The following is a 14,336-nucleotide window of genomic DNA, read 5'->3' as shown; positions in this document are numbered from 1 at the left end:
GAACTACATCTACATGGCTAGAAGTAAGCAGTGGGGTACTCCCAAGATTCCGTCTTAGGCACTCTACTCTTCATAAATGATTTAGAGGGAATAGAAGGAAAACTCATCAAATTTGCAGACATGAAGTTTGCAGGAATAGCCAACACACCAGAAGATAAGCTCAAGATCAAAAAGGCTCTTGGCAGACTGGGCCCTATCTAACAAAATGAAATACAATGGTGAGAAGAGGCAAGAAAATCAAATAGGTTTAGGCAAGAGTTTTAAGGTTTTTAAGGTTTAGGTTATATTTAGGCAAATGTCTGTTCCGTGCATATGTCCTAAAACTAGATAAAGAGAACTCAGTTTAACAGGTGAGTCAAAACCTATTCATTTGAGGAAATAAGGCTACGCATATCTGTGTGACAAAAGTATGTGAACCTCTAAGATTATCGATTCATTTGAGGAGGAAGTTAAGAGTCAGGTAATTCAGTCAATGGGATGATAATCAGGTGTGAGTATGAGAGATCCTGTCTTCTTTCTGGGTATTCATTACCAAAGTCTGATTTTTGGAACAAAAGAAGCAGCATATCATGACTTGTACAAAGATTTTGGGGGATATCTGAAAAAGTTGATGCTCACCGAGCTGGAAAAGGTGACAAAACTATTTCCGAAGAGTTTGGACTCTGCCAATAGACTGTCAGGCAGATGATGTGCAGAGGAAATTCAACACCATTATCTTCACCAAGCGGTTGACCAAGATCACACCAAGAACCAGGGGAATAATTCTTCCAAGAGATCTCAAAGAAGCCCAGGATGTTGTCTGGTGAGCTGAAAGCCTTCTCTTGCACTGGCAAATGATCTCAGTGTTTGTGAGATCACCACCAGGAGAACACTGAACCTGGTGTGCATGGCAGGGTTGCAAGGAGAAATCCACTCCTCCCCATGAAGGCGACTGCTGGCTCTGTACAAATTGAGAGAGACCAGGTAAGCCAGAAAACGTCTGACAGGATCCTGTGGATCGACGAGACCAAAATAGAACTTTTAGGCTAGAATAAAATTGTCATGTTTGGGGGAAAGGCAAACCCTGCATTCCAGCATGAGGACCTAATCACATGATGTGAAACATGGCAATATCATGGTTTGGTTCTGCTTTGCTGTCTATGGACTAGGATGACTTCCACCACTGATGGAATTATGAATCTGGAATCATGTCCCCAAATTCTACAGGTAAAGCCAGGACGTATGCTTGTGAACTGAAGCTCCAGAGAAAATGGGTCATGCAGCAAGACAACGATCCAAAACACACACGTTTATGACTAAAGGATGGATAAAGCAGAAGAAAACGAATGCTTTGGAATAGCCAAGTCAAAGTCCTGACTTTAATCCTGTAGAAGCATTGGGGAAGGATCACAACATCCCTGAATCGAAGCTGTTCAGCCAGGAGGAAAGGGGTAACATTTCTCCCAGCAGACGTGCAGGACTGATCACCTATTACAGGTAGTCCTCAAGTTATGACCATTTGTTCAATGATCTTTCAAAGTTGCGCCACATTAAACAAGAGGTACTGAACTTACAAGTCCTCAAAACTTCTGGTCATTGCAGCACTCCTGTCACATGACTATCTGGGCGCCAATCTCACAATTACAGGGAGTCACAGTCACACTTTGCAATTTCTGACATTTCCTGCTGGCTTTTGGACATCGGAAGTTGCAATCAGATGAAGCCCTCACTTAGCCATCTGTGCAGGTCTTGTTTAATGACAGCAACCAGGACTGCTGAAGTTGCCATTGCTAAGAGACATGGTCATGGGGACATTGCACACTTAGCGGCAGAGTTCCATTTCCCATTGTCATTGAAATCTGAGGACTATCTGAACAGTATTGGAAATGCCATTATTGCTGCCTAAAAGGTTCTCTTTAGGGAATAAAACACATTATTGTATACAAAGGTTCTTATACTTTGCCACAACAAATATGTAGCTTTGGTTCATTTTCCTTAAGAAATCAATGAACAAGTATATTTCTTTTTACTAATTTGTTTAATTGGGTTCTCAACTAGTTTTAGGACTTATATGGAAAACAGTTCACGTTTTAGGTCATATTTATGCAGAAACATTGAAAATTCAGAAGAATTTACAAACTTTTAAGCAACACTGTACAGTTGTAAATGTTTTGTACATTTGGAATAAAATAAAGTTTACTTTTTTGACTTCTCCTTTGAAACAAAATTGCTATTCATTTTTGATGAGATTATCAGACAGTGGGAAAGTTCAGTTCTTTCCTGGGTTCACAACAACCTAATATGGACCAGCTGTAGGACTGGCGGAATCTGGAGGTAGGGAGTCACTTAGAACACGTTCCACAGTAGGAACTGATCATCCAAACTTCTTGTTCTTCTCTCCCCTCATGCTCTTCAGGGCTAATGTATCGTACACGCTGCAAAAATGCTTTGGACTTTATGCCAGCTCAGCACGTCTGTGCTATTCAGTAAAATAGCCTGGACTTATTCCTGGTTTCTATGCTGCTCAAATGCCTCTTCTTTAAATGAATCAACTTCTATTAAACCATGCAACTTTTAAAGTAGCTGTGCTATTTTGCCCCTCAGTCTTGTGCACAAAATTGGGAGGGGGAGAGAGCGCGCCACGGCATTTTTATTAAAAGGAGACAAATGCTGTGCTTACATGAGGACCAAATCCCACCTTCTACATAATTTTTGAAGTAAGGCCAGCATTAATTCCCATAAATTCCCTTCACCCATTTATAAGACTGTCAACACTTGCATTTTGTTTCAAATTTGTTCCAAAGTGGCATAGTAATGAACTGAATTCTACCGTAAACCTGCCCAATTCCCCAGAACATTTCTGGTTTCTTCAGTGATTGAAATAAAGAAATGAAAATTATCAGCAATGCGCAAATCCAGTTTGAGCGCTAACTCCCCAACCCCACCCCCTCATTCCATCATACAATACAATAACACAAAGGAAACTCAACCTTGTGCTCCCTAAATCCCTACCTGGTTTAGGGTTTTGGTAGGATCTCGTTCAGGCTACGTGTATCTGACTGGGAAAGAGCAGGGAGAGTAAAATAAAGGCTGTTCTCATTGCCCAAAGTCCTTCTACAGTAGAACAGCCCCAAACCCAGAATGTCCTGACTTTGCCATGGCCAACCTCCATGGGCTCCTGCCAGAAGAGGCCACTTCTGTGCTGCACAAGAAGTATCCCTTTGAACATCTTCATCTGTTGGATTGGGAAAAGCCAGATCTGCCATCGCTTGCTCAAATTCCTATTCTCCGCATGTAAAGGAGACAGGAACAGAAATTTGTGTGTGTGTGTGTGTGTGTGTGTGTGACAGTCCAGAGCCAACCCTGCACAAAGGGAAGGATTCTTGGGGTGAGGAAACAACACCTCGCCTCTATTTCAAGAAAGTTTGAGTGTGACAGTTTAATTGGAAAAAGACAAAAGAACAATATGAAACATATGATAGATATGACTCAAGTACCATACATTTTTCCCCTCCTCTGTATCAACATTTTTACATGAACACAACAATTAGTCCAATTAATAGAGGGGCTTAAATATATTTAAATCATGTAAAATATTTTCAAAGTTGCTAAAAGGTACAATGCTTGGCCAATGAACAATACAGGAATATTTTTACACCTCATTATACAAAGAGACAACAAATCAAATCATCAGTCGTACAGCAGCCTTTTGTTTGGCCTTTCTGCCACCCAAAAAGCTGGGCCCTGCAACCCTTTGCCCCTGCCAGACCTTGGAAAGAAAACCGTTTGCTCCCTCTTCTGAAAAAGTGAAGAGTCTTTTCATGACGTCAATACGATTTTGTCCTAACTAGTTCACCTTTAGGATTAGTTAAAATCATGCTGGTAACTTTTTATGCTCAGTTAAACATGTAAATGCATCAAATTAAAATTCCATGTTTTAAAAATGTCTGATACTAGAATGCCAGGATTTCAAGGGTCACGTTCGCCATTCCTCTCACTTTCCATATGTGCCGGAGTGCATCTTGAAGGCAGACAGGGCTGGCAGGCGTTAGAAGTACCATCCTTGGAGATCCTGCAACTGGACACGACCTGGAGAATTTTGTGGGTTTACACCCAGAGTGACAAGTGCTGGATACCAAAGACCCAACGGTTGGTTAGAAAGGAAAGTGACGGCAGCAGCATCAAGGGTAGCAACTTCTCACAAAGAGAGATTCCTAAGCTCCCCAAAACACAGTTGCATGATAAATCAGAAGATCATCGTAATAATCCAGGCCTGACATGATCTGGGCCCGGCTACCTTAACTGGTCTAGGGCAAAGCCAGCAATGCAAACTCCACTCGTTTGCAGCAGCAGAAGCCAACGTAATCAGTTTCAGCAGAATGTGGGTGTGGGTGTGGGTGTGTAGAAGCTCCACCAGAAGCACAAAAGCAAGCAAAGCAACCCTGAATTCCACTGGCTGGGCTTTTCCTCTTCCTCCTCCTCCTCCTCCTTCTCCTCCTCAGAAGAAGAACTAGTTCGGCCCTGGAGCTGGAGGTGAGCCGGGCGTGGAAGAGTCCTCCATCCGGGGGCACGTGGCACTCTAGCAGCAAAGGAGTGAGATGGGCACTGAGGGGCAGTCTCATTTCGCAGCATTCTGGTGATATCTGTGTCGCCAAACCTCTTGTATCTTTTTGCACCACTTATGAGCATTCCCACTTGGGTCCATCAGGTAGTACGTCCTGTTAGGCTGTAAGTAAAGAAGATTTAGTGCCTGCTCATTTCATCAGCCAGTTAATATAGGTTTGGCTGCAGGCATGAAGAACTCTGTGCCAGCTTCTGCCCAATGGGGCTTCCCCTCTACATACCATCCAGTGTCCTACGGCAAATGCACAGGGCGGCTCCTCTTTTCTGCTGCCACTAAGAGGAAATGGCTGCAGACGCCAAGCTCAGAGTTGCTGGCATTTGGGCCTATTTTGTTTCCCAATTAGAGATTTCTCGCAGCTCCTGTTCTCAAAATAGGCTAAATAGTCCCCCCCCCTGCTTTAAAGTCATTTGGATGACCACCCCAGCACATAATTTGCAATGAAGGAAAACTCCACTTGAACTGTCTGGGCAGGTCACTTACTGTGTGGACAAAAAAGGTCTTGAAGTTCTTTGCTTCTGGTCGAAGTTCCAGTGACCAAGGAATCTCCCCTTTCAGGACTTTGTTGACAGGATCAACGTAGTACAGGTGTGGCCCTTCCGTGAGCAGCAGCTGTCGCCGGCGGGCAAACAGCCCCTGTGGAGAAGCACATGGCACCCAGAGCCCATTAAAGGCTTCAAAACATGATCAGTACATACAATTCCACTGGATGCTGTTTGGGCTCTTACCTTCTAGCTGCAGAAAATGAAGGCCTCACAAAAAGCTATTGTTATGCCACTAGTATCACAAATTCCCTAAGTCAGAAACCGAAACAATTCAATGCTTTCCAAAAAGCAGAGCTAAGCATTAAAGCTTGATTTAGACTTGCTGCAACTGTTACATTGCGAAGGGGCTGATGTTGTAAGCACAGGTTGCAGATGGTTATAGACAGGCCAATGCACACACCTCCCAAATCTCAACTATAAGTTGTGTGATGTGCCTCCTGGATGCTGATTAGTTGATCCCACTTCCTGCTGGGCACATTGTTGTTTGAGTATCTCTATCCATAAAATTAACATTCACAGAAGTATAAATGCAACAGCCACGCAACCGTCTCCAAATGAGAGACACGGACATTCCTTGATGTGCACTGACACAGAAGTCTAAATTGTCTTGCCAGAGTTCCTATCTCACAGGAAAAGCCACACCCAGGTTGAGCCTTGCTTAGTGTCCCTCCCTGAGGCCTTTCTCTTTCATGGCACCCTTGTGGCAGAGGAACTGGGAGGTGTCCCCACGCTTTGTCTCCCTGGATTGAATATGCTGTGTTCCCAGAAGCAACAGGACCAAGCAACTTACCTTTCTCTTGTCTACGGGCCCCATTTTCAGTATTAAATTGTTTTCTACAAATTGGTGCCTAAAGAGAAAACATCACAGCACATTATTCCATCATCCTATCTTTGAGCCACCCCAATTTGCAACACGAGACAGAACAACCCCTGAGAACCAGAAGGGGAATGTCACCCTTGGAGACCGATTCTCATGGGCCAAGAAAAACAGCCCTAACAACATTAATAAAGATCCAACATTTTGAGTCACAAATTGACTGGATTCTTAGAGTTTAATTAATTAAATTTTCCGAATCTACCTCTTACAAATCTGAGAATCTCCATCCTCATAATCAAGTAGGAATGTATGACTTCAAGAATAAGTCTTTGATAGTTTTTTTACAATAACTTCTGATAACCAAAGCTTCAGATCTGCTGTTAGTTTCTACCAGCTTCTCCATTCTGAAAGCTTGCAGCGCTTTAAAGAAGGAATGGGAAACTTAGGGCCCTCTGTACATGGTCAGGAGACCACCACTTCTAATCTTCTGGATGGCTACAAGTTCCAGAGGAAGTTTCTTCTTTCTTCTGAAGAAACCATAGGAGACATCTAGAGAGCAGGTGGAGGTCCTCACGCTCCGAGTCTGACCGAACACAGGTAAGAGCCTATTTACGGACCTACCTTGTGGCATTGAGAGCGGCCAAACGTAGACATTGTGCCGCTCTCATTGCGTCTGCAGATAACCGCCCTGCCGCCCTGTTTAGGGTGACCCGCTCCCTCTTGTCGCAAGAGACGCGGGGGGCACCCTTGCAGGGAAGAGCAGAGGAGTTTGGGGAATATCTGCAGGACAAAGTCGCTCAGATCCGGAGCGGATGGCCCCCCCCCAGTGGACCGGACGAGCCGTCAACAGTGAGTCTTGTGAGACCATTCTGGGAGGAGTTTGACTCTGTTGCCCCCGAGGATTTGGACAGGTTGCGTGGACGGCTGCGACCCACCACATGTTTAATGGACCCGTGTCCCTCCTGGCTGGTACTGGCATCCTGGGAGGTGACACGAGGCTGGCTTCTGGGCCTGGTGAACGCCTCATTGGGTGAGGGATCCTTACCAACTGCCTTGAAAGAGGCGGTGGTGAGGCCCTTGCTCAAGAGGCCTTCACTTGACCCAATGGAGCTAGCTAATTATCGTCCAGTCTCCAACCTTCCCTTCTTAGCGAAGGTTGTTGAGAATGTGGTGGCGCAGCAATTTCCACGTCACCTCGATGAATCCAACTATCTAGACCCACGCCAGTCCGGCTTCCGACCCGGACACAGCACAGAGACAGCCTTGGTCGTATTGGTTGATGATCTCTGGAGGGCCAGAGATAGAGGTTGTTCCTCTATCCTGGTCCTATTAGACCTCTCAGCGGCTTTTGATACCATCAACCATGGTATCCTATTGCGCCGGCTGAAGGGGATGGGAGTCGGAGGCACCGTGTTACGGTGGTTCGGCTCCTACCTCTCCGGCCGGATGCAATGTGTGTTGACAGGGGGGCAAAGGTCGACCCTGAGGCCACTCTCTTGTGGGGTGCCACAGGGGTCGGTCCTCTCGCCCCTTCTGTTCAACGCATATGTGAAGCCGCTGGGCGAGATCATCCGTGGTTTTGGGGTTGAGTATCATCTGTACGCTGATGATACTCAGCTGTACATCTCAACCCCAAGCCACCCCAATGAGGCTGTCGAAGTGATGTCCAGGTGTTTGGAAGCCAACGGGGTCTGGATGGGGGACAACAGACTCAAGCTCAACCCCTCCAAGACTGAGTGGCTGTGGCTACTGGCACCTCGGTTCAGCCAGCTGACCCCATCGCTGGCCATAGGGGGCGAACAATTGCCCCCTGTGGAACGGGCGCGCAATTTGGGCGTCCTCCTAGATGCCCGGCTGTCAATGGACGACCATGTCGCAGCCGTGGCAAGGGGGGCGTTCCACCAGGTTCACCTGGTGCGCCAATTGCGCCCCCTTCTGGACCGGGATGCCCTACGCACGGTCACTCATGCACTGGTGACGTCTCGCCTGGACTACTGTAATGCTCTCTACATGGGGCTTCCCTTGGGACGCACCCGAAGACTGCAGCTAGTCCAGAACGCAGCCGCGCGGGCAGTCATGGGGAGTACTAGGTACTCCCATGTAACACCGCTCCTGCGCGAGCTGCACTGGCTGCCTGTGGTCTTTCGGGTGCGTTTCAAGGTTCTGACTACCATCTTTAAAGCGCTCCATGGCATAGGGCCTAGCTACCTGCGGGATCGCATCCTCCCACACACATCCCTGCGGCCAATTCGCTCTCACAGGGAGGGGCTTCTCCTGGTGCCGTCCACTAGGCAATGCCAACGGGCGACACCAAGGAATAGGGCCTTCTCTGTGATGGGCCCAACCCTCTGGAATGACCTCCCCCCAGATATTAGAACCACCACTGACCTCCGCTCCTTCCGACAGAAATTGAAGACTCACCTGTTCCAACTGGCTGGCCTGGCATAATTATTACGTTTACCTCCTGGCATACATATTTCTTACTGGTTTTTTAGAGGGATTGTTCTTTTAATCTAATTTTATAGGATATTGGGGTTTTAAATTTTGTACATTTTAAATTATTTACTTAGCAGTACAGTTTTGTATATCTTTTTATCCTCCTCTTATTTATGTATCTATCTATTTAATAATTTTAACTGTCTGAATTTTATAGTTACTTTGATGTATTTCTGATATTGACTGTACACCGCCCCGAGTCCCTTCGGGAGAGGGGGCGGTCTATAAGCGCTAAGAAATAATAATAATAATAATTGATAGAGTTTTATGCAATGTTGTTTAGTGATTTTAGAAAACTTCTCTTCTCTCTGCACTGCAAGAATAGCAGCCAATGTTCTCAACCTAAGTTTTGTCAGCTAAAGAAAATTCTTAGTGTTACAAGAAAATCTCTTCCACGTTGCCATGTAGAAGCAACCCCTTCTTCCTTCTATCTGAGCAATTACTGTACTTCATTTAATGTTAGTCACCTTCACCTTCTCATCTCCTTCTGGTATGATCTTAAGTTCCTTGTGGTTTATTTTTAAGCTCATCCCCACTCTTTACTCCTCTAAGACCCTCCTCTATGTTCAAGAGAGTAGGAAGTTCTATGGGACAATATTTTATTTATTAATCATTTTTATGCCACCCATCTCTTTTATAAGGTGACTCTGGGTAGCTTACAGGTCATAAATCAAATAGGTAAATAATTAAAATATATTAAAATATTAAAAGTACACAGATTAGAATGTTTAAAACTCCGTAGAAAACTCAGCTCAGAGCTCTCGAGACTTACCAGGGATTCCCACCAGTCTGTTTGGCCAACAGCAACCTTTTCTCCTCTTCAGAGAACTGGAGGTCCAGCTCAAAGGAATTGCTGTCCAAGTCATGGATGTATTGCTCTATGTTGTTTCCAGAAGTCTGCAAGGGACCCATTTCTGGGGAAGACAGTGACTGAGAAGAGGTGGAGGTGGAAACTTGCATGCAGCCAAACTGACTCAGGAGGTTGTCATACTGCAAAATAAAAGCAAGCGCCATTTAGCCCTGAAGACGGAGGTGCTGAGACAGATGACATGACAGGGCTTTCTGCCTTTATCCCAAAGGTACCTTTTTTTTAAAGGCAACCGGAGTTTCTTGATTTCTCTTTTAGAGGTTTGGCTTCTCCTCTGAGCAGCTTTTTCGGTTCTAACTGATGGGAAAGGAAGGATTTGCAGTCTTTGCAGTCAACCAGTCATTAACACTGGTCTTACTGTGCTGCACTGCATATGTATAACAGGAGCAATGTCATATGTGCCGTGCAATGCAGCGAGGCATGGGCAGACTTATACATGGGGGGGGGGGGGGAGAAGAACCGCTCCCCAAAGACATGGCTCGACACCAGAGAACTAATTATCAGGGCAGGACTCAGCAGTCCTGGAAAGAGCCACCAGCTTCGTCCTGCTGGCCCCTCTCAATTTGGCCACCCCCGAGGCTCAGACCCACGGTCCAGGATTCAGCTCAGCCATGGTACAATCCCACCCAGAAATGTCCAAGTGAGGGATTTCTTTTATACCCAAATCAAAAGGTATTTTCCCCTTCAGGGATTCAAGGGTAGACGGACTGAAGGCTCCAGGAGGGACAAAGAGCACCCTTCCCTGATGGGGGTGATAGGGTGAACATGAAGGCTATGAAGATGCAGCGGATACCCCAAAGCTGATCTAGGCGCTCAACTCAACTCAACGGAGGGAATCAAGGTCTCTTGGAATCCGAGTCGCCTTCCTGCCACCCTTTGGCACTTACGTTCCCATAGCAATCCTCGTCGTCTTCCGACATGGCGGGCAAGTAGGCTGTGAGCTTGGGTGGGGTTTGATGATGCAGATTTTCCCAGGTGATGAAATCAAAGAAGGGGTGGGCCCTCAGGGGTCCGTAGCCTCCCATTTCTTCACATCCTAACCGTTTGGTAGCATCAAGAACCTGATTAAGAAATGAGAGTTACTTTTCCCCTGAAACTGCTCAGCTTCCGATGACGTTTTATTTGGGAAGGGTCCCTCCCAAAAAGACACAGCGGGAGACTTGAAATTTGATCTTAGCTCTTTCTAGAGAGGATCAAAAGAAGGACCTAAATTACAAGCTGAGCCCCCCTGGAGTGCAGCCAGGGTGAACCAGGCCTCTTAGCCTAGAAAAAAGGCTGCTCCGGCTCTTGATACTTCAGTAACAGCAGCTAAGACAATTGTAATAATTTAACACATGTCTATAGATTGTTATTATAAACTCAGTCCCTGGGAAAATTTGACTGGGATGCATTATTCATAAAATAGGTGAATGAAATATTTTATATTTAGAATCATATGATGGTTATATTTAAAACAAGCCATTCTTTAAAAAAAAGTTTTTTTCCAATTAGAACACTTCAGAAAAAGAACCGGTGGTTGTGAGTTTGCTAACCATGGAGAACAAAGAGGAAGAGACGCGTTTTGCAGGGGAGAAATAAACTGATCTCAGTCTCTATTTGAATATGGTAACGATGTCCCTGGTTTATGTTATATTCATTTTTTTTAACCTGAGGAATATGCTAATTAGACCTCTTGTAATGTTAAGTTCCTCTCCTTGTTAGAGGAGAAGCTGAAAGGATCAGGCGCTGGCTTTTCTTCTCCAGGGTTCATTGGAGAGCAGAAAGCTCCTTGGGAAGGCCAGCAAAAGAAGACCTTGGAAGACACAGCACCAAATGTTATCAGAGCAGTGGAGGAGGAAGACCCCAAAAAAGGTACCCCAGCAGGAGTAGCAACTGGCAAGAAAGAATGGATGAACCAGGAAAAGTTTTGGTAACACCTGAGATAGTTCTATTACTTAACTGCATCTTGGGAGATCTTCCAACCCAACCCGCTGCTCAAGCAGGTGACCCTAGAGCAGAGGTAGGGAACTACGGCCCTTTTATGACTTGTGGACTTCAATTCCCAGAATTCCTGAGCCAGCATTCACAACTTCTGAAGGCAAGCTGTCCCGCTGATGAATTGTTCTAACCATCAGGAAATCCTCCATGACAACAGAAGGAACTTTCATTGCCACAAGGGTCAACAAAAGCAAACTTCTCCTTGAGACACAACAAACTCCCTGGCTGAGCTGTCTGATACTATGGCTGGAGTGGCAGTAATTCCCCAGATTTATGGTACCAGGGGACACCGTCTTCCTTTGGGCCTGGCATTGGAGGCAGCATGGAAATTCCTGGACACCAAAACAGCCACTGAGGGCTCAACTCACCGAGCAACTCCATGCTACCTATGATTTGGATCTCATGGCAGCAGCAATATGACCTGGAGTTGGAGGAGTTATAACACAGCTTGCAGAGAAGTAAGAACTAAGTCACGCCCATCACTGCCTATGCCACTGCATTCAAGACCCTTCAAGGAAGGCCCTTCTTTGTAGAGCCCCCTGCTGTAGTCCAATCCACAGGTGATGGGGCATAAAGCCATCTCTGTGAAATATTTGTCAAGGCCTTTCATGATACCCTTGTGGAACAGATAGATAAACATCAGTTACAGCACAGTGTAGTCCAATTGATTTGCAACTGGTTGAACAATCCCAACCAGAGTTCATGTCAACGTTTCAGCATCAGTCTAGGGATTACTGAGCTCCATCCTTAGAACTAACTTATTAACTATTTTATAAACAATTTTGTGGCTGAATGGAAAGGAAGCTTATTTATTTATCTGATTGATTGTTGTTGCCATTGGCTGTCTGGGGAATCCTGGGAGCTGAAGTCCACACCTCTTAAAGTTGCTGACATTAAGAAACACTGGACTACTGAGTTTGTATTACAAGAGTTTTGAGGATGAACTTTTATAACTTTTAACAAAGCTTGATGAATCCTATTTTACAGAGAGGAAAGATGCCAGAGACCTGGAAATTAATATATCAGTAATACCTAAAAAAGATCAAGCTCAACTTTAGGAAGAAATTACAAATCAATATCATTACTGAATAATGACTACAGTTGTTCAAAACAATCCTGGCTGATAGGAGTGAAAATAATTGTGCAGAATCTATTCCTAAGGACCAGTGTGGGTTTTCACCTAAAAGACAGCTAAGGGACAATGTTACAACTGTTTTGCATATTCTGGTGCAATTAAATCCAGGGGCTTCTTTTGAAGGGACTTTGTCTCTATGACAACTTCAGTGAAACTCTTCTATGCTGAAAAACGTAAAGGTTCAATATCCCCCCCCCCCCCCCCAATGGAGGAATGGTTGGTGAAGATCCTGGAACTTCACCTCTTTGATTTAAGGAAAAAAATACATTTATGGCTGACTGGAAACTACTTACAGACTTTTTGCAAAAAAGACCCTTACGACTCGTGGTTTAGGGGGAAAAATTAGATAGAAAAAAGTGACTTTTTTAATTGAAATGAGAGATAACCTTCTTGTATTGTATACTTGTATTTGCTGCAAAGGAAACCAGAAGCTTCCTGTGTTTTTTCCCCTGCACTTTTGTCTTTTCTATCTTTGTTTTCTTCATTCTATCTTACTTTTTTTTACGTTTTATGTCCTCTTTAAAGCTTTTGTATTTTAAAAAAGAGAAAATGTTCTCTTGCCTCATTTCATTTTCATAAGTTATACAGTTGCAACTTTTACATTTCAGACACGCTTGAATGTTCTGCCAATTTCAAATTGGACTTGATCATGAGACTCATTCATCTCTTCTTCCGCATGGGGTGAAGCATACATTTGAAAGATTTGTGAAGGGCAGTCAGCAACAAAGCAATTGAGACCACTGATCACGGATTGTGTGGTGTTCTTGCTGGGCTGCTCCTTTGTTCTTCATATCCTGAGAATTAGCAGAGGAATGTGCTGGAATATTTAAGGGGACTGAAAAGCGAGGCCTGGGGAGAACTGTTCCACATTTAGGCAATAACCATATCTAGCTTGCAAAAAAAAAGATATCCTAGAAATCTATAGACTTCTAAAAGGCTGACATGTGCAAGAGGAGTGAACATGTCTCTGCTGAAAACAAGAGCAGGGCAAGGATCACCAGGGAGCCAAGCACCTGGAGGAATTCTCTAAGCAGCGAAGCAGCTGACCCACCACAGGAGGTACTCAAGTAAAGGCTGGGTGGCCACCTGGGATGGCTGAGTGGGCTCCTGCACTGAACAGGCAGATTACAGGTGGCTTAATGTTGGTTGTTTATCTAAAAAAGATTGCTGAGGATAACAAAGAACACTCTACTTTCCACTGAAGGCGACCTTGGTGGTCAAAATAACTAGATATTTATTTTCTACTTTTCTACTGCTTCCTTCACTGACAACACCATCTAGATCAGGGGTCTCCAACCGTGGCAACTTTAAGCCTGGCAGACTTCAACTCCCAGAATCCCCCAGCCAGCCTGGGGAATTCTGGGAGTTGAAGTTTGCCAGGCTTAAAGTTGCCACGGTTGGAGACCCCTGATCTAGAGGATCAATGCATTTAAACAGGCCTTGCCAGCCAGTAGCCTATTTGTATTAGCATGGCTGAGAATCCTCTTTCACTATGGTTCCTTAACAGTGGTCATTTAATCATGACTCACTATAAAAAACAAGGAAGATGACTTTGTCTGAGGTAGCAACAGCGCTTAAAACGTATATACCTCTTTGCAGTGCTTTAAAGCCCTCTCTAAGCAGTTTACAGAGTCAGCATATTGCCCCCAACAATCTGGGTCCTCATTTTACCGACCTGGGAAGGACGGAAGGCTGAGTCAACCTTGAGCCTGGTGAGAATCTAGCTGCTGAACAGCAGAATTAGCCTGCAGTACTGCATTCTAACCACTGCATCACCACAGCTCCTGCACAGCAAGAGTGACAAGTATGGAATATGTATATGTATTTAAAGGAATCCTTTGGGACCAGAATTACTGTCGCTAAGTGAGTTGGTCATGTGATATCACAGTTTATGACTG

The 14,336-nt window shown here is 44.8% G+C and overlaps 1 protein-coding gene across 2 annotated transcripts in view; it reads right to left on the bottom strand.

Moving 5' to 3' along the window:
• Nucleotides 1–14,336, bottom strand: part of PDPK1 (3-phosphoinositide dependent protein kinase 1) — a 63,598-nt gene that overhangs the window by 20,405 nt on the left and 28,857 nt on the right. The window contains exons 10-14 of one of the 2 annotated variants that reach the window (XM_081965397.1): nucleotides 10,214–10,387; nucleotides 9,231–9,448; nucleotides 5,936–5,993; nucleotides 5,084–5,236; nucleotides 3,399–4,705 (exon numbers count right to left, since the gene is read on the bottom strand). In XM_081965397.1, coding sequence (XP_081821523.1) covers nucleotides 4,598–4,705; nucleotides 5,084–5,236; nucleotides 5,936–5,993; nucleotides 9,231–9,448; nucleotides 10,214–10,387 — 711 coding nt within the window. In that variant the 3' untranslated portion in view covers nucleotides 3,399–4,597. Of the gene's footprint in view, nucleotides 1–3,398; nucleotides 4,706–5,083; nucleotides 5,237–5,935; nucleotides 5,994–9,230; nucleotides 9,449–10,213; nucleotides 10,388–14,336 lie in introns of those variants that run through there. The other variant, XM_081965399.1, reaches the window with a different exon arrangement.

The sequence above is a fragment of the Natrix helvetica genome (assembly GCF_964273705.1).
Source record: "Natrix helvetica genome assembly, chromosome: 13".
NCBI classification, from domain to species: domain Eukaryota; kingdom Metazoa; phylum Chordata; class Lepidosauria; order Squamata; family Natricidae; genus Natrix; species Natrix helvetica.
The sequence above is the reverse complement of the archived record's forward strand: the minus strand, read 5'-3'. Positions and strand labels throughout refer to the sequence as shown.